Raw genomic sequence first — 21658 nt, 5'->3', positions numbered from 1 at the left:
TAAGTGACCTGGAAAACAGAATGGTGGAATTCACTGCTGCAGAACAGAATAAAGAAAAAAGAATGAAAAGAAATGAAGACAGCCTAAGAGACCTCTGGGAAAACATTAAATGCAACAACATTCGCATTATAGGGGTCCCAGAAGGAGAAGAGAGAGAGAAAGGACCAGAGAAAATATTTGAAGAGATGATAGTCGAAAACTTCCCTAACATGGGAAAGGAAATAGCCACCCAAGTCCAGGAAGCGCAGCGAGTCCCATACAGGGTAAACCCAAGGAGAAACACGCCAAGACACACAGTAATCAAATTGGCAAAAATTAAAGACAAAGAAAAATTATTGAAAGCAGTAAGGGAAAAACAACAAATAACATACAGGGGAACTACCACAAGGTTAACACCTGATTTCTCAGCAGAAACTCTACAAGCCAGAAGGGAGTGGCATGATATACTTAAAGTGATGAAAGGGAAGAACCTACAACCAAGATTACTCTACCCGGCAAGGATCTCATTCAGATTAGACAGAGACATCAAAAGCTTTACAGACAAGCAAAAGCTAACAGAATTCAGCACCACCAAACCAGCTCTACAACAAATGCTAAAGGAGCTTCTCTAAGTGGGAAACACAAGAGAAGGAAAGGACCTACAATAACAAACTGAAAACAATCAAGAAAATGGTCACAGGAAGATACATATCGATAATTACCTTAAACGTGAAGGATTAAATGCTCCAACCAAAAGACACAGGCTTGCCGAATGGACATAAAAACAAGAACCGTATATATGCTGTCTACAAGAGACCCACTTCAGACCTAGGGACACATACAGACTGAAAGTGAGGGGATGGAAAAAGATATTCCATGCAAATGGAAATCAAAAGAAAGCTGGAGTCGCAATACTCATACCAGATAAAATAGACTTTAAAATAAAGAATGTTACAAGAGACAAAGAAGGACACTACATAATGATCAAGGGAACAATCCAAGAAGAAGATATAACAATTATAAATACATATGCACCCAACATAGGAGCACCTCAGTACATAAGGCAACTGCTAACAGGTATAAAAGAGGAAATCGACAGTAACACAACAACAGTGAGGGACTTTAACACCTCACTTACACCAATGGACAGATCATCCAAAATGAAAATAAATAAGGAAACAGAAGCTTTAAATGACACAATAGACCAGAGAGTTTTAATTGATATTTACAGGACATTCCATCCAAAAACAGCAGATTACACTTTCTTCTCAAGTGCGCACGGAACATTCTCCAGGATAGATCACATCTTGGGTCACAAATCAAGCCTCAGTAAATTTAAGAAAACTGAAATCATATCAAGCATCTTTTCTGACCTCAATGCTATGAGATTAGAAATCAATTACAGGGAAAAAACAGTAAAAAACACAAACACATGGAGGCTAAACAATATGTTACTAAATAACCAAAAGATCACTGAAGAAATCAAAGAGGAAATCAAAAAATACCTAGAAACAAATGACAATGAAAACACAACGACCCAAAACCTATGGGATGCAGCAAAAGCAGTTCTAAGAGGGAAGTTTATAGCTATACAAGCTTACCTCAAGAAACAAGAAAAATCTCAAATAAACAATCTAACCTTACACCTAAAGGAACTAGAGAAAGAAAAACAAATAAAACCCAAAGTTAGCAGAAGGAAAGTAATCAAAAATATCAGAGCAGAAATAAATGAAATAGAAACAAAGAAAACAATAGCAAAGATCAATAAAATAAAAGCTGGTTCTTTGAGAAGATAAACAAAATTGATAAACCATTAGCCAGACTCATCAAGAAAAAGAGGGAGAGGACTCAAATCAATAAAATTAGAACTGAAAAAGGAGAACAACAGACACTGCAGAAATACAGAGCATCCTAAGAGACTACTACAAGCAACTCTATGCCAATAAAATGGACAACCTGGAAGAAATGGACAAATTCTTACAAAAGTATAACCTTCCAAGACTGAATCAGGAAGAAATAGAAAATATGAACAGACCAATCACAAGTAATGAAATTGAAACTGTGATTAAAAATCTTCCAACAAACAGAAGTCCAGGACCAGATGGCTTCACAGGTGAATTCTACCATTACATTTAGAGAAGAGCTAACACCCATCCTTCTACAACTCTTCCAAAAAACTGCAGAGGAAGGAACACTCCCACAGTCATTCTATGAGGCCACCATCACCCTGCTACCAAAACCAGACAAAGATACTACAAAAAAAGAAAATTACAGACCAATATCACTGATGAATATAGATGCAAAAATCCTCAACAAAATACTAGCAAACAGAATCCAACAACACATTAAAAGGATCACACACCATGATCAAGTGGGATTTATCCCAGCAATGCAAGGATTCTTCAATATATGCAAATCAATCAATGTGATACACCATATTAACAAATTGAAGAAGAAAAACCATATGATCATGTCAATAGATGCAGAAAAAGCTTTTGACAAAATTCAACACCCATTTATGATAAAAACTCTCCAGAAAGTGGGCATAGAGGGAGCCTACCTCAACATAATAAAGGCCATATACGACAAACGCACAGCAAACATCATTCTCAATGGTGAAAAACTGAAAGCATTTCCTCTAAGATCAGGAACAAGACAAGGATGTCCACTCTCACCACTATTATTCAACATAGTTTTGGAAGTCCTAGCCACGGCAATCAAAGAAGAAAAAGAAATAAAGGAATACAAATTGGAAAAGAAGAAGTAAAACTGTCACTGTTTGCAGATGACATGATACTATACATAGAGAATCCTAAAAATACCAACAGAAAACTACTAGAGCTAATCAATGAATTTGGTAAAGTTGCAGGATACAAAATTAACGCACAGAAATCTCTTTCATTCCTATACACTAATGATGAAAAATCTGAAACAGAAATTAAGGAAACACTCCATTTACCACTGCAACAAAAAGAATAAAATACCTAGGAATAAACCTACCTAGGGAGACAAAAGACCTGTATGCAGAAAACTATAAGACACTGATGAAAGAAATTAAAGATGATAGCAGCAGATGGAGAGATATACCATGTTCTTAGATTGGAAGAATCAATATTGTGAAAATGACTATACTACCCAAAGCAATCTACAGATTCAATGCAATCCCTATCAAATTACCAATGGCATTTTTTACAGAACTAGAACAAAAATTCTTAAAATTTGTATGGAGACACAAAAGACCCCGAATAGCCAAAGCAGTCTTGAGGGAAAAAACCGGAGCTGGAGGAATCAGACTCCCTGACTTCAGACTATACTACAAAGCTACAGTAATCAAGACAATATGGTACTGGCACAAAAACAGAAATATAGATCAATGGAACATGATGGAAAGCCCAGAGATAAACCCATGTGCCTATGGTCAACTAATCTATGACAAAGGAGGCAAGGATATACAATGGAGAAAAGACAGTCTCTTCAATAAGTGGTGCTGGGAAAACTAGACAGCTACATGTAAAAGAATGAAATTAGAACACTCCTTAACACCATACACAAAAATAAACTCAAAATAGATTAGAGACCTAAATGTAAGACCGGACGCTATAAAACTCTTAGAGGAAAACATAGGAAGAACACTCTTTGACATAAATCACAGCAAGATCTTTTTTGATCCACCTCCTAGAGTAATGGAAATAAAAAAAGATAAACAAATGGGACCTAATGAAACTTCAAAGCTTTTGCACAGCAAAGGAAACCATAAACAAGACGAAAAGACGACCCTCAGAATGGGAGAAAATATTTTCAAACGAATCAATGGACAAAGGATTAATCTCCAAAATATATAAACAGCTCATGAAGCTCAATATTAAAGAAACAAACACCCCAATCCAAAAATGGGCAGAAGACCTAAATAGACATTTCTCCAAAGAAGACATATAGATGGCCAAGAAGCACGGGAAAAGCTGCTCAACATCACTAAGTATTAGAGAAATGCAAATCAAAACTACAATGAGGTATCACCTCACCCCAGTTAGAATGAGCATCATCAGAAAATCTACAAACAACAAATGCTGGAGAGGGTGTGGAGAAAAGGGAACCCTCTTGCACTGCTGGTGGGAATGTAAATTGATACAGCCACTATGGAGAACAGTATGGAGGTTCCTTAAAAAACTAAAAATAGAATTACCATATGATCCAGCAATCCCACTACTGGGCATATACCCAGAGAAAACCATATTTCAAAAAGACACATGTACCCCAATGTTCATTGCAGCACTATTTACAATAGCCAGGTCATGGAAGCAACCTAAATGCTCATCGACAGACGAATGGATAAAGAAGGTGTGGTACATATATACAATGGAATATTACTCAGCCATAAAAAGGAACGAAATTGAGTCATTTGTTGAGACGTGGATGGATCTAGAGACTGTCATACAGAGTGAAGTAAGTCAGAAAGAGAAAAACAAATATCGTATATTAACGCATGTACGTGGAACCTAGAAAAATGGTACAGATGAACCGGTCTGCAGGGCAGAAGTTGAGACACAGATGTAGAGAACAAACGTATGGACACCAAGGGGGGAAAGCCGCAGGGTGGGTGGGGATGGTGGTGTGATGAACTGGGTGATTGGGATTGACATGCATACACTGATGTGTATAAGATTGATGACTAATAAGAACCTGCTGTCTAAAGAAATAAATAAAACAAATTTCAAAAATTAAAAAAATAAATAAATAAAAATAAAAATAAATTTAAGTATCTATTACCTACAGTATCAAAGGTCTTTCTCTCCTAAATTTAAAACTAAATTAGGGGGTTTCCCGGGTGGCACAGTGGTTGAGAGTCTGTCTGCTAATGCGGGGGACATGGGTTCGAGCCCTGGTCTGGGAGGATCCCACATGCCGCAGAGCGACTGGGCCCGTGAGCCACAACTGCTGAGCCTGCGCGTCTGGAGCCTGTGCTCCGCAACAAGAGAGGCCGCGATAGTGAAGAGGCCTGCGCACCGCGATGAAGAGTGGCCCCTGCTTGCCACAACTAGAGAAAGCCCTCGCACAGAAACGAGGACCCAACACAGCCAAAACTAAATATAAATTAAAAAATAAATAAATAAAGATTACTATTAAAATTGAGATATTGATAGAACATTATAGAAAAACTAAATTAGGGCATTATTAACATACACAAGAAAAATAAAACAGTAGTAGCTTTAAAAAGAAAGACAAACAGACCAAAAGACCAACTGATCTGCAAATCTCCTACCATCACAATAAGACAGTTAAATACAGGAGCATTAATTTCACATTTCAGAAAGAATCTAAACATCTTGACTATGGGCACAAGAGGGAGCAATTTAGCCTTGAATGAGGCTTGTACCTATAATTTCATTCAGAGAAACTTAATCAGAGGAAAATTCCCTTTATTCAGAGAAAATTAACCCCCCCTACTTTCACATGAGGTTTATGCAGGTAGCAATTAATAATCTAAGAGCATCAAGGAAATCTTAGGAAAGAAGGAAGCAAAGAGGGAGACAGCCTCTGGAGAAAACTTTTCATACTTTAAAAACTCAGCACGTAAATAAAATTGCATGAATGGTTTAAAAATACATCAACTCTTTATAATTTCCCTAAATAAATAAATAAATAAAGGGTTGAACTTTCAAAAGGAAAGTGGGTTTCCTAAAAATGTATAGGCATAAGTAGTTAAGAACTTAATAGTATTTTTTTTTTTTTGCTGTAGGTATGTGATTTATTTTATTCTTCAAGAATCCTTCCATAAATATTAATCAAAATAAGAACAAAAAGCCTCGGGCATGAAAAAAAAATACGGAACACTTCACGAATTTGCATGTCATCCTTGCGCAAGGATTAGGGGCCATGCTAATCTTCTCTGTATCATTCCAATTTTAGCATATGTGCTGCCAAAGTAAGCACTTAATAGTATTCTTTAATTTACACCAAACACCGTCCTAAGATAACAAAACTTCTGTAGGAACACAGTTTTAATGAAGTTTGTAACCCATACAGTTACCCACACTTTCAAAAGAAAAAAAAAGGTTTTATACTAAAATTAAACAGCAAAAATCTAATATTCCTATATTTTAGAATGGAAATGAACTCCAGAGATTAAAATTCATCTTTAGGGGGACTTCCCTGGCAGTTCAGTGGTTAAGACTCCACGCTTCCACTGCATGGGGCACGGGTTCAATCCCTGGTCAGGGAACTAAGATCCTGCATGCCACGCAGCACGGCCAAAAAAAAAAAATTTTTCTTTAGGAAAGTATCTACTCTTGAACTAGTGGATATACAAAAGCAGACTCCAAATAGATTAAAAAGCTAAATATGGGGCTTCCCTGGTGGCACAGTGGTTAAGACTCTGCCTGCCAATGCAGGGGACACGGGTTCGAGCCCTGGTCCGGGACGATTCCACATGCCGCGGAGCAACTAAGTCTGTGAGCCACAACTACTGAGCCTGCGCTCTAGAGCCCACGTGCCACAACTACTGAAGCCCACACGCCTAGAGCCCGTGCTCTGCAACAAGAGAAGCCACTGCAGTGAGAAGCCTGCGCACAGCAACGAAGAGTAGCCCCCGCTCACCACAACTAGAGAAAGCCTGCGTGCAGGAACCAAGACCCAACGCAGCCAAAAATAAAATATTTTTTTAAAAAGCTAAATATGGGGGCTTCCCTGGTGGCGCAGTGGTTGGGAGTCTGCCTGCCAATGCAGGGGACACGGGTTCGAGCCCTGGTCTGGGAAGATCCCACATGCCGCGGAGCAACTAGGCCCCGTGAGCCACAATTACTGAGCCTGCGCGTCTGGAGCCTGTGCTCCGCAACAAGAGAGGCCGCAATAATGAAAGGCCCGCGCACCGCGATGAAGAGGGGCCCCCACTTGCTGGAACTAGAGAAAGCCCTCGCACAGAAACGAAGACCCAACACAGCATTCAATCAATCAATAAATAAATAAATAAATAAATAAAGCTAAATATGAATGGTAAGACTATAATAGGACTACTTAAGAAAATTCAGGAAGCACAAATTAGAAGGCAAAAAAATTAATTTGACTACATCAGAATTAAAGATTTCTATCAAGGACATCCAGGACAAAGTTAATACAGATAATATAAGGAGAAAGTATTTACAAAGTCTAAAAGCAACAAGCTCTACTATCTAGAATATATAAGAAACTCCTAAAAAGTAACAAAATGGAAAAACCGACAAATGTTATCAACAAAATTTATAAACAAGGAAACCCAAAAGCCTAAAAAGCTTATGAAGAAATGGTCAAACTCAAGTTATCAGAGAAATGCAAACTAAAAGATATCACTTTACACCTGCTGGCCTGGCAAAAATTACAAAGCTGGATGATACCTAGTGTCACTAAAGAAGTGAGGATATAGGAGCCCTCACACGCTATTGATGGGAATGCACAGATTGGAGGGCAATCAAATTTGATATTTATATATCCTGTAACTTAGTGATTCTGGTCCTAGCTACATATACTCAAGAATTTATCATTTCTGTAAAAGTTCAACCGAGCTTTGGTGGGGCAGCAAAGAGTTGGAGACAATCTACATATCTATTAACTAGGGAATGAACAATAAAATGTATTGGAGGGGGCTTCCTGGTGGTGCAGTGGTTAAGAATCTGCCTGCCAATGCAGGGAACACGGGTTCGAGCCATGGTCCGGGAAGATCCCACATGCCGCGGAGCAACAAAGCCCATGCGTCACAACTACTGAGCTTGCGCTCTAGAGCTGCGAGCCACAACTACTGAAGCCCGCGCACCACAAGGAAGAGTAGCCCCCACTCACCGCAACTAGAGAAAAGCCTGCGTGCAGCAACAGGGACCCAACGCAGCCATAAATAAATAAATAAATAAATAAATAAACCATTCACTTAAAAAAAAAATGTATTGGAGGTACTCCATGGAGGGTAGCAATCAGGTGTAACAAATAATATGTACACACAACAAGGATAAATCTTAAAAACATAATGTGAAGTGAGATAAGAAACAGAAGAAAATAATTAACACTTTAACATTTATGCAAATTTAAAATATTTACATATAAACATAAACATTTTACAAGAAAACATAGATTACACATACATTTACAAAGAATATACAATAAATACATTAGAAAGATCACCTGTGGGGAGGTGTGATTCTGTGATTAAATATGTATTTGGTTTTCATCACTGTTCCTGGCACACAGCTCTAAGATCCTTGTAATTTCCCATATAAGAAGAGCCTTAGGCGCATCTTTTGTGATACTATTTAGTTTTGTTCCTGGTTCCTGAAATAGCTCCAGGGTATAAAAGTGAAATGGTGTCCTACATTATTCATATAACAAGCCCCTTTTAACCACACCTGAGTTTCTGTTAATAAAGTGATTTCTGAAAAGCCCCTAGATAACCTAAGGATGGGGGCTGGTTACCAGGGGAACCAACCCCTTGATTATAGAGTTGGAACTTTCAGCCCCACCCTCCAGACCTCCACAGGAGAGGGGAGTGAGTGGCTGGAGATTGAGTTCAATCACAAGTGGCCAATGATTTAATCAATCATACCTACGTAATGAATGAAGACTCAATAAAAAAACCAAAAGGGCGAGATTCACAGAGCATCTGGGCTGCTGAACACAAGGAGATGTAGGAAGAGTGATACACCCCTTCACACATACCGTGCCCCATGCATCTCTTCCATCTGGCTGTTCCAGAGTTTTATCCTTGTATAATAAAGCAGTAATCTAATAAGTATAGTTGTCAGAAGCACAGGTAACAAACAACCTGGACTGGCAATTGGCATATGAAGGGGTTAGGGGGCAGTCTTGTAGGACTGAACCCTTAACCTATGGGATCTGATGCTATCTCCAGGTAGACAGTTTCAGAAGTGAGTTAAATCATAGGACACCCAGCTCGCGTTGAAGAATTGCTGGATGTGTGGAAAACTCACACATCTGGTGTCAGAAATGAAGCAGTGTTGTAGTTGTGTAAAGGAAACACACAGGAGGAGTGTGTGTTCCTTTAGAGGAGGGAAATGAGAATGGGAAATTTTTAAAAGGAAATGAACACAGCAAGAAGCTAAGTCTTAGACAGACCTAACAGGATAATGGGCTGTAAACTAAATATGATTTACTCAATCTTCTGTACTTGAGATCTCACAAAAGCTTATAAGGGATACGAATTAAGCTCATTATGCACTGGACAATTGCTAGTATCTCTGGCATTTTCTCAAAACAAAGTGGTGAAAATCTATTCCAAGACCACAATTTATACAATATGATTCCTGGCTAATTAATTCCATAAGTTGTTGGTCAATTTTAACCCCTAAAATTGAAAATTCACCCCAATAATATAGAGCGATTTAAACTGATTTAAAGAGCACATTTTAACCCTATAAATTGGTATATTATAAATACATAGTTTAAAGGAAGTTCATCACTGTATTGAAAGGAAGACCATTTCTTCACAGTAAAGAAATTTAAACCAATTTTATCCTGAAATATCCTTGGTGATCAACTTTGCAGGAGAGGGGAAAAAAAAAAAAAGTGAATAAATAAATAAATCCTTAGCCCTGAAATGTGCATGGCTCTGAGTCTCATGAAACTTCTCTACAATGACAAGGGAGAAAAACCAGGGCTTAGGAATTAGGCCTACTTCTCACAAGAGTATGATCAATACTGTTAACAAGGGCTCTGAAGTATTAACTAAAACCAGGTGTGTACAATAGATGTGCCCTAGTCTCCATCTTTCTAAATCTCTCAGGTGCTTACTATTTATTATATTCATTTTATCATCTTGTCATAAACTATCTTAATTGGTGATTATATATTGTAAACAAAAAAAAGTTATTAAGCACTAGAAGCCAGGAACTATCTTTTTAAGTTCCCCAGAACTCACTAATGGATGGAGGCAACCAAAGACTGAGGAAGCTATATAATATATAATATTCCTGATAGGGAATACCCTGAGAACCTACCAGACTCATTAGGGTCAACAGTACACCTGCCAAATGTCCTAAACCCTCTTCTGCACCATATGTCCTTCCCCACTCCAGTAACTACCCAATACCCTTCCCACCTTCTCTACGCTCCCATCCTTGCCTAGTCGGCCTTGCAAACTTCTTTCTATTCTTCCTTCAAACTCCAGCTAAAATGTCATTTCAGAAAGCCTGTCTTGTTCATTTTCTTCCCCCAGACAGAAAGCTTCCTTCCTTTGTTCTAACTTTGTACATTATACTTTCTACTGTTCAGTTTATCACACATGATGTAATTTGTTTATATGCCTGCCTCCCCTACCAGACCGTAAGTAAACTCCTTAGATGCACAGGCTTCGTTTTGAATCCCTTTTGCCCCAAAACAGTGCCAAGATCCATAATAGGTTCTCAAGCATTTATTGAATACATGAATATCTGAAGCAAGGAAAATCAGTTGCCAGATGTCAAATGAATCTATAAAGCCTCCCTGCAAAAACCCACTGGTTGTTAGAGTCAACTCCCAATTTTTCTTTTTCTTGAGATTACACATAAGATAAACAAGTTACTAAAGATTTTTATTTTTAAAGATAAGTAACTGATAGAATTAACTGCGGAAATGGAATTAATAGTTTATTTAACACAGATGTCCAATACATGGGAGAATCTCCCACTGGGATGGTCCTTACTGGAACCGACTTTCCAACAATCTCCTTCCCTACAGCACTCTGTGCCAAAACAGACACTCAACTGACAGGAAGCTGTAAGTCTAGTACTGTTCAAAGTCAGGAATACAAGCTGGACAACCTTTCAAGATATTTTGTCAACCCTACAATTCCCCCAATTATTAAGATACAAGGGAACTAGCTTCATTCCATTGATAATAAGTGCCATCTGATTACACATGAATTTACTGGCCTGGCTAGTCAAGCCTGATTGTAACAGGCAGGGTAGAAAATAAAATTCAAATTCAATCACCTGTGGCAGGCAGAATAATGTCCCCCCCACCCCACTCCCCCTCCACCGGCCAATGATCTCCACATCCTATTCCACAGAACTTGTAAATATGTCACCTTACACAGCAAAAGGGACTTTGTAAATGCGATTAAATTAAGGATTTTGAGATGAGATTATCCTGGATTATCCAGTGGGCCCCATGTAATCACAAGGGCCCCTGTAAGAGGGAGGCAAGAAAGTCAGGGGAGGAGATGTGATGACGGAAGCAAAAACCAGAGAACAGAGAAAGATTTGAAGATGCTATGCACTGCCAGCTTTGAAAATGGGGAAATGGACCATGAGTCAAGGAATGCAGGCCACCTCTAGAAGCTGGGAAATGCAAGGAAAAGGAATCTCCCTAGAGCCTCCAAAAGGAGCTAAGCACTGCTGACACTTTGATTTTAGCCCAGTAAGAGCTATTTTTGTCTTCTGGCCTCCAGAACTTCAAGATAATAAATTTGTGTTGTTTTAAGCCCCCAAAAGTTTTGGTAATTTGTTACAGCAGCAACAGGAAACTAATGCAATGCCTAAACAATATCTTCCTAGCCAGCAATGGTAATCAAAACTTACCTTCTAAGACAGAATGATCTCGAACAGCTTCTGCAGCTAATACAGACTTCCCACAACCTGCCATTCCATATATGGTGACCCATCCCGGTTCACCACTCAGTTTGAAGAGCTTCTGCTGAATTGCATTCACTAGCTTCTTCCTAGCAACAAAAACAACGGGCCTCTGTGGTACTCCACCTTCACACAGGACTGTCCTTACTGAAATCCAAAACAAAACAAGCATGAATGAAGAGAACTCTGAAATGGTTACTCAAGTAATACCATAAAAACCAAAGAGAGCAAGGCTGAGGTCTCAGCCTCAGAATTTCCAAGAGAAGTAAGAAAATGTGGCTAGCATATTAATTTCAACTTTGATTTCTCAGAACACCCAGAACGAAAGCAAACATATACCTCTCAAGATGACTAAAGACAATGAAAATCTCCATCTGCATCTGCCCTTACTCACCCTATTCCTCCCTGACTCTCCAATCTTTTTCTCATACTAAAGACTGAGAAGAGAATGTAAAGGAAAGAATATGGAATTGCTTTCAAGAACACAGATTTCTAAAGATTCTTATTCTTTCCTATGCTTGAACTTGATAAACACAAAACTGAAGAACTTAAATAAAGGTCTATAAATTGCCCTATTATCTCTAAAAATTATGGTATGTATATGATTACCTCAGCAGTAGATAGTTCACTGGGCAAGGAAATGAGAGGTAACATAGATGCAAATAAAAATATTTGAATTGGAAAACGATAATTTTTTCACATGCATGATTCAGTGAACTGATCAGTCTCTCTAGCAGATTTCATCTACAATAAGACAAAACTGCAGCAACGGAGCCTTTATGATAGAAAGTATCATGGATACAAACCATATGAAGTTATTCCAACTGAATCTTTGCCATTGGAAGAAGAGATGACAGGAATGCCACCATGGAGAAGGTAGGCAAGATCTTTATACCCTTCATGTAGCAGAGCATTGTAGAATGATATATAGGAATAATTATCTTTTTCAAGTATCGTTTTAATTAGCATAGCTGCTCGTTGCCGTTGGGTGGGCTAAAAAAAAAAAAAGTAGTTTAGTATACTACAAAGAATATATTTGTAACATAAATTAGTGGAGACCAGTACAAGTTTTGAAATAAATTCTAAAAATTTTTAAGAAAGCATAGACTGCCTCAGAGGGCTTTACCTCATTTTTTACTTTTTCCTCCTCCGACACTGTTAAAACTCCATTACTAATCATGTGATCCATGATGTAGGATGTTTTGATGTCCCTTTCCAGAGCTTCTCTATGTTGAAGCAAACAATTTCGAGCTTTTGCATCCATCCTCCCTCAAATTTTTCCTTCTCTGTCAACCATGAGCTACAGGCAAACATCAAAATATCTGTCAAGCCAATAAAGACATGAAAAGATATATAACCTCATTGGTAATGAAAAAACGTAAAGAAAATAAGACTTCTTTTGCAAAGATTTTTTTTTTCCTATTTATTTAAACAGAATTTATTTAAACTCTCCTACATGTCCGCCCACAGAAAGGAGGACGGAAGGGGGACGCCGAAAAGAAAACGAGCAGGCTGTCTGCACCGCCGGTCACTCTGTCCTCCCCTGGGCTTCATCTACGTCCTGGCTTTCCCCACTGGACTTTCATCAGCCAGACATGCAAAGATTTTTTTTAAATAAACAAAATCTAACGCTTTCAAAGGCGTGAGGTAATGGGTATTTTTTTTTAAACATCTTTATTGAAGTATAATTGCTTTACAGTGGTGTGTTAGTTTCTGCTTTATAACAAAGTGAATCAGTTATACATATACATATGTTCCCATATCTCTTCCCTCTTGCATCTCCCTCCCTCCCTCCCTCCCTATCCCACCCCTCTAGGTGGTCACAAAGCACCGAGCTGATCTCCCTGTGCTATGCGGCTGCTTCCCACTAGCTATCTATTTTACATTTGGTAGTGTATATATGTCCATGACACTCTCTCACCCTGTCACATCTCACCCCTCCCCCTCCCCATATCCTCAAGTCCATTCTCTAGTAGGTCTGTGTCTTTATTCCTGTCTTGCCACTAGGTTCTTCATGGCCTTTTTTTTTTTTCCTTAGATTCCATATATATGTGTTAGCATACTGTATTTGTTTTTCTCTTTCTGACTTACTTCACTCTGTATGACAGACTCTAACTCCATCCACCTCATTACAAATACCTCCATTTCATTTCTTTTTATGGCTGAGTAATATTCCATTGTATATATGTGCCACATCTTCTTTATCCATTCATCTGTCGATGGACACTTAGGTTGCTTCCATGTCCTGCCTATTGTAAATAGAGCTGCAATGAACATTTTGGTACATGACTCTTTTTGAATTATGGTTTTCTCAGGGTATATGCCCAGTAGTGGGATTGCTGGGTCGTATGGTAGTTCTATTTGTAGTTTTTTAAGGAACCTCCATACTGTTCTCCATAGTGGCTGTATCAATTTACATTCCCACCAACAGTGCAAGAGTGTTCCCGAGCTCTACCCACCACCAGAGCCTCCCATCAAGCCTCTTAGATAGCCTCAACCACCAGAGGGCAGACAGCAGAAGCAAGAAAAACTACAATCCTGCAGCCTGTGGACCAAAAACCACAGTTACAGAAAGATAGACAAGATGAAAAGGCAGAGGGCTATGTACCAGATGAAGGAACAAGAAAAAACCCCAGAAAAACAACTAAATGAAGTGGAGATAGGCAACCTTCCAGAAAAATAATTCAGAATAATGATAGTGAAGATGATCCAGGACCTCGGAATAAGAATGGAGGCAAAGATTGAGAAGATGCAAGAAATGATTAACAAAGACCTAGAAGAATTAAAGAACAAACAAACAGAGATGACCAATACAATAACTGAAATGAAAACTACACTAGAAGGAATCAATAGCAGAATAACTGAGGCAGAAGAACGGATAAGTGACCTGGAAGACAGAATGGTGGAATTCACTGCTGCGGAACAGACTAAAGAAAAAAGAATGAAAAGAAATGAAGACAGCCTAAGAGACCTCTGGGACAACATTAAACGCAACAACATTCGCATTATAGGGGTCCCAGAAGGAGAAGAGAGAGAGAAAGGACCAGAGAAAATATTTGAAGAGATTATACTCGAAAACTTCCCTAACATGGGAAAGGAAATAGCCACCCAAGTCCAGGAAGCGCAGAGAGTCCCATACAGGATAAACCCAAGGAGAAACACGCCGAGACACATAGTAATCAAAGTGGCAAAAATTAAAGACAAAGAAAAATTATTGAAAGCAGCAAGGGAAAAACGACAAATAACATACAAGGGAACTCCCATAAGGTTAACAGCTGATTTCTCAGCAGAAACTCTGCAAGCCAGAAGGGAGTGGCATGATATACTTAAAGTGATGAAAGGGAAGAACCTACAACCAAGATTACTCTACCAGGCAAGGATCTCATTTAGATTTGATGGAGAAATCAAAAGCTTTACAGACAAGCAAAAGCTAAGAGAATTCAGCACCACCAAACCAGCTCTACAACAAATGCTAAAGGAACTTCTCTAAGTGGGAAACACAAGAGAAGAAAAGGACCTACAAAAACAAACCCAAAACAATTAAGAAAATGGTCATAGGAACATACATATCAATAATTACCTTAAACGTGAATGGATTAAATGCCCCAACCAAAAGACATAGACTGGCTGAATGGATACAAAAACAAGACCCATATATATGCTGTCTACAAGAGACCCACTTTAGACCTAGGGACACATGCAGACTGAAAGTGAGGGGATGGAAAAAGATATTCCATGCAAATGGAAATCAAAAGAAAGCTGGAGTAGCTATACTCATATCAGATAAAATAGACTTTAAAATAAAGAATGTTACAAGAGACAAGGAAGGACACTACATAATGACCCAGGGATCAATCCAAGAAGAAGATATAACAATTGTAAATATATATGCACCCAACATAGGAGCACCTCAATACATAAGGCAACTGCTAACAGCTATAAAAGAGGAAATCAACAGTAACACAATAATAGTGGGGGACTTTAACACCTCACTTACACCAATGGACAGATCATCCAAAATGAAAATAAATAAGGAAACAGAAGCTTTAAATGACACAATAGACCAGATAGATTTAATTGATATATATAGGACATTCCATCCAAAAACAGCAGATTACACGTTCTTCTCAAGTGCGCACGGAACATTCTCCAGGATAGATCACATCTTGGGTCACAAATCAAGCCTCAGTAAATTTAAGAAAATTGAAATCATATCAAGCATCTTTTCTGACCACAACGCTATGAGATTAGAAATGAATTACAGGGAAAAAAACGTAAAAAAGACAAACACATGGAGGCTAAACAATATGTTGCTAAATAACCAAGAGATCACTGAAGAAATCAAAGAGGAAATAAAAAAATACCTAGAGACAAATGACAATGAAAACACGACGACCCAAAACCTATGGGATGCAGCAAAAGCGGTTCTAAGAGGGAAGTTTATAGCTATACAAGCCTACCTAAAGAAACAAGAAAAATCTCAAGTAAACAATCTAACCTTACACCTAAAGAAACTAGAGAAAGAAGAACAAACAAAACCCAAAGTTAGCAGAAGGAAAGAAATCATAAAGATCAGAGCAGAAATAAATGAAATAGAAACAAAGAAAACAATAGCAAAGATCAATAAAACTAAAAGTTGGTTCTTTGAGAAGATAAACAAAATTGGTAAACCAGTAGCCAGACTCATCAAGAAAAAGAGGGAGAGGACTCAAATCAATAAAATTAGAAATGAAAAAGGAGAAGTTACAACAGACACCACAGAAATACAAAGCATCCTAAGAGACTACTACAAGCAACTTTATGCCAATAAAATGGACAACCTGGAAGAAATGGACAAATTTTTAGAAAGGTATAACCTTCCAAGACTGAACCAGGAAGAAACAGAAAATATGAACAGACCAATCACAAGTAATGAAATTGAAACTGTGATTAAAAATCTTCCAACAAACAGAAGTCCAGGACCAGATGGCTTCACAGGTGAATTCTATCAAACATTTAGAGAAGAGCTAACACCCATCCTTCTCAAACTCTTCCAAAAAATTGCAGAGGAAGGAACACTCCCAAACTCATTCTATGAGGCCACCATCACCCTGATACCAAAACCAGACAAAGACACTACAAAAAAAGAAAATTACAGACCAGTATCACTGATGAATATAGATGCAAAAATCCTCAACAAAATACTAGCAAACAGAATCCAACAACACATTAAAAGGATCATACACCATGATTAAGTGGGATTTATCCCAGGGATGCAAGGATTCTTCAATATATGCAAATCAATCAATGTGATACACCATATTAACAAATTGAAGAAGAAAAACCATATGATCATGTCAATAGATGCAGAAAAAGCTTTTGACAAAATTCAACACCCATTTCTGATAAAAACTCTCCAGAAAGTGGGCATAGAGGGAACCTACCTCAACATAATAAAGGCCATATATGACAAACCCACAGCAAACATCATTCTCAATGGTGAAAAACTGAAAGCATTTCCTCTAAGATCAGGAATGAGACAAGGATGTCCACTCTCACCACTATTATTCAACATAGTTCTGGAAGTCCTAGCCACGGCAATCAGAGAAGAAAAAGAAATAAAAGGAATACAAATTGGAAAAGAAGAAGTAAAACTGTCACTGTTTGCAGATGACATGATACTATACATAGAGAATCCTAAAACTGCCACCAGAAAACTGCTAGAGCTAATTAATGAATATGGTAAAGTTGCAGGATACAAAATTAATGCACAGAAATCTCTTGCATTCCTATACACTAATGATGAAAAATCTGAAAGAGAAATTATGGAAACACTCCCATTTACCATTGCAACAAAAAGAATAAAATACTTAGGAATAAACCTACCTAGGGAGACAAAAGACCTGTATGCAGAAAACTATAAGACACTGATGAAAGAAATTAAAGCTGATACCAACAGATGGAGAGATATACCATGTTCTTGGATTGGAAGAATCAGCATTGTGAAAATGAGTATACTACCCAAAGCAATCTACAGCTTCAATGCAATCCCTATCAAATTACCAATGGCATTTTTTACGGAGCTAGAACAAATCATCTTAAAATTTGTATGGAGACACAAAAGACCCCGAATAGCCAAAGCAGTCTTGAGGCAAAAAAATGGAGCTGGAGGAATCAGACTCCCTGACTTCAGACTCTACTACAAAGCTACAGTACTCAAGACAATATGGTACTGGCACAAAAACAGAAACATAGATCAATGGAACAAGATAGAAAGCCCAGATATAAACCCACACACATATGGTCAACTAATCTATGACAAAGGAGGCAAGGATATACAGTGGAGAAAAGACAGTCTCTTCAATAAGTGGTGCTGGGAAAACTGGACAGCTACATGTAAAAGAATGAAATTAGAATACTCCCTAACACCATACACAAAAATAAACTCAAAATGGATTAGAGACCTAAATATAAGACTGGACACTATAAAACTCTTAGAGGAAAACATAGGAAGAACACTCTTTGACATAAATCACAGCAAGATCTTTTTTGATCCACCTCCTAGAGTAATGGAAATAAAAACAAAAATAAACAAGTGGGACCTAATGAAACTTCAAAGCTTTTGCACAGCAAAGGAAACCATAAACAAGACGAAAAGACAACCCTCAGAATGGGAGAAAATATTTGCAAATGAATCAACGGACAAAGGATTAATCTCCAAAATATATAAACAGCTCATTCAGCTCAGTATCAAAGAAACAAACACCCCAATCCAAAAATGGGCAGAAGACCTAAATAGACATTTCTCCAAAGAAGACATACAGACGGCCACAAAGCACATGAAAAGATGCTCAACATCACTAATTATTAGAGAAATGCAAATCAAAACTACAATGAGGTATCACCTCACTCCTGTTAGAATGGGCATCATCAGAAAATCTACAAACAACAAATGCTGGAGAGGGTGTGGAGAAAAGGGAACCCTCTTGCACTGTTGGTGGGAATGTAAATTGATACAGCCACTATGGAGAACAATATGGAGGTTCCTTAAAAAACTAAAAATAGAATTACCATATGACCCAGCAATCCCACTACTGGGCATATACCCAGAGAAAACCGTAATTCAAAAAGACACATGCACCCGAATGTTCATTGCGGCACTATTTACAATAGCCAAGTCATGGAAGCAACCTAAATGCCCATCAGCAGACGAATGGATAAAGAAGATGTGGTACATATATACAATGGAATATTACTCAGCCATAAAAAGGAACGAAACTGAGTCATTTGTTGAGACGTGGATGGATCTAGAGACAGTCATACAGAGTGAAGTAAGTCAGAAAGAGAAAAACAAATATCGTATATTAATGCATGTATGTGGAACCTAGAAAAATGGTACAGATGAGCCAGTTTGTAGGGCAGAAGTTGAGACACAGATGTAGAGAATGGACATATGGACACCAAGGGGGGAAAACTGCGGTGAGGTGGGGATGGTGGTGTGCTGAATTGGGCGATTGGGATTGACATGTGTACACTGATGTGTATAAAATTGATGCCTAATAAGAACCTGCAGTATAAAAAAACAAACAAAACAACTAATACTAAACTTTTATTGGGTTATTTGTATGGAAATATGTTAATATAAATGTTTCAGACATTACATGAAATTTCTAAAAATCTTTAAAAAAAAAAAGAGTGTTCCCTTTTCTCCACACCCTCTCCAGCATTTATTGTTTCTAGATTTTTTTGATGATGGCCATTCTGACTGGCGTGATATGATACCTCATTGTAGTTTTGATTTGCATTTCTCTAATGATTAATGATGTTGAGCATTCTTTCACGTGTGTGTTGGCAATCTGTATATCTTCTTTGGAGAAATGTCTATTTAGGTCTTCTGCCCATTTTTGGATTGGGTTGTTTGTTTTTTTGTTATTGAGCTGCATGAGCTGCTTGTAAATCTTGGAGATTAATCCTTTGTCAGTTGCTTCATTTGCAAATATTTTCTCCCACTCTGAGGGTTGTCTTTTGGTCTTGTTTATGGTTTCCTTTGCTGTGCAAAAGCTTTTAAGTTTCATTAGGTCCCATTTGTTTGTGTTTTTATTTCCATTTCTCTAGGAGCTGGGTCATAAAGGATCTTGCTGTGATTTATGTCATAGAGTGTTCTGCCTATGTATTCCTCTAAGAGTTTGATAGTGTCTGGCCTTACACTTAGGTCTTTAATCCATTTTGAGTTTATTTTTGTGTATGGTGTCAGGGAGTGTCCTAATTTCATACTTTTACATGTACCTGTCCAATTTTCCCAGCACCACTTATTGAAGAGGCTGTCTTTTCTCCACTGTATATGCTTGCCTCCTTTATCAAAGATAAGGTGACCATATGTGCATGGGTTTATCTCTGGGTCATATATGACAAACCCACAGCCAACATTGTCCTCAATGGTGAAAAACTGAAACTATTTCCACTAAGATCAGGAACAAGACAAGGTTGCCCACTCTCACCACTATTATTCAACATAGTTTTGGAAGTGTAATGGGTATTCCTTTAAGATACCTGAGGAGAGTACAAAGTGGATGCAACTTTTCTGGAAGGCTATATAAGGTAAGATGTGTTTAAAGTAAGCATTCTCTTTAACCCAGAAATCCCACTTCTAGGGATTTACCTCAGAGAGATATTCATATATGTATGCAAAAATATCCACAAAAAGGGTTAATAGAGAGTGTTTAGGTAAGATAAAAATATTAGAACAACCTAAATGCCCATCATTCGGAGTATGGATTTTAAAAATTAGAGTATGTACATAAGATGGAATATTATACAGCCATTTAAAATAAGGCATCTCCATGTACTGACATGGAAAGGTGCTCATGACACATCACTGATTGAAAAAAATTTAAATATGATACCATGTATAGCACAAAATATGTGTTGGTCTCATATAAATGCATAGAGAGGTGTTTAGAAGTCTGTTCAACAAAATGTTTGGGTTACTTCCAAGTAGCAAGATTTGGGGGAAATTTTCCCCTGTTCTTTTTTCTTCTTTTCTATACTGTCTTAATTTTTTTTCAATACACATTATCATTTGTACAATTTTAAAACTTCCTTTAAGATTTTATAAACAATGGTCATACTAAAGTCCTAATATTTATAAACTACTTGATTTCTTTACCATCATTAAGACTAAATAGAGCATTCTTGGTATTGAGTATTAGTTCTCACTCAAGATGGGTGTCAGCTGGTAGGTCTTCATTGGTAAACACATTTCTCATGTGCTTACTCCACTAATTTTTCAGCTGAGCTGCTAACTATGACAAAGCAACAGAAAATATCCTTTGATGTCATTTCTTAGACTAGGAGGACACAAGGAATAATATTCTTCACAGTATAATACTCTAAGTTCCTACCGACTTTATTTCAAATATGATGCAAATTTTTCAATCGGTATAAAACCCAGATCAGAACATTTGCAAGTTTTTAAACAGAATTTATCCAATGTAATACAGTGAGTGTCTAAATGTGTTTATTTATATGCTCATTCAATAAACATTTGAGCCCCTCCTATGTGTCAGGCCCTGAATCTACAGAGATTAAATCATATCCCTGAAGGAATTCACAATCTGGTAGGAGAGTAAAATACAGATAATTAGAATGTGATGTACTAAGCGCCAAGAGATAAGCACAAGTAATTTTGAGCACACAGAAGAGGAGCAATAATCATTAAGCTTCATTAACCAATAATCAATAATGACTATAAAAAGTACCACCAAATGTGTCACTTTCAAACACAGGTAAATAGAGCATTTGCCTATGTTTGTCAAGGTTCACAAAATGCCCAGTACTGGCATGAAACTGATTGATAAAAGAAAAAATTATGGTTAGGATCAAGGCTATGGTCATTTTTAAATGTTAATGTTTTTATGATCTCAAGTTAAACATAAAACGTCCCGCGCTTCCCTGGTGGTGCAGTAGTTAAGAACCCCCTGCCGATGCAGGGGACACGGGTTCGAGCCCTGGTCCGGGGGGAATCCCACATGCCGCGGAGCAACTAAGTCCGTGCGCCGCAACTACTGAGCCTGTGCTCTAGAGCCCGTGAGCCACAACTACCCAGCCCGTGTTCC

The 21658-nt window shown here is 37.9% G+C and overlaps 1 protein-coding gene and 1 pseudogene across 5 annotated transcripts in view; both read right to left on the bottom strand.

Moving 5' to 3' along the window:
• APAF1 (apoptotic peptidase activating factor 1) overlaps nucleotides 1–21658 on the bottom strand; it is a 95474-nt gene that overhangs the window by 71821 nt on the left and 1995 nt on the right. For 4 of the 5 annotated variants that reach the window (XM_068561869.1, XM_068561866.1, XM_068561867.1 and 1 more), the window contains 3 exons: nucleotides 12691–12886; nucleotides 12371–12557; nucleotides 11514–11711 (listed from right to left, as the gene is read on the bottom strand). In XM_068561869.1, the coding sequence (XP_068417970.1) occupies nucleotides 11514–11711; nucleotides 12371–12557; nucleotides 12691–12828 (523 nt within the window). In that variant the 5' untranslated portion in view covers nucleotides 12829–12886. The remainder of the gene's footprint in view (nucleotides 1–11513; nucleotides 11712–12370; nucleotides 12558–12690; nucleotides 12887–21658) is intronic. The other variant, XM_068561865.1, reaches the window with a different exon arrangement.
• LOC137776046 (U6 spliceosomal RNA) lies at nucleotides 5797–5910 on the bottom strand (annotated as a pseudogene).

Source organism: Eschrichtius robustus, chromosome 13, assembly GCF_028021215.1.
Source record: "Eschrichtius robustus isolate mEscRob2 chromosome 13, mEscRob2.pri, whole genome shotgun sequence".
Classification (NCBI taxonomy): domain Eukaryota; kingdom Metazoa; phylum Chordata; class Mammalia; order Artiodactyla; family Eschrichtiidae; genus Eschrichtius; species Eschrichtius robustus.
Note: the sequence above shows the minus strand (reverse complement) of the source record. Positions and strands in the feature narration are given on the sequence as shown.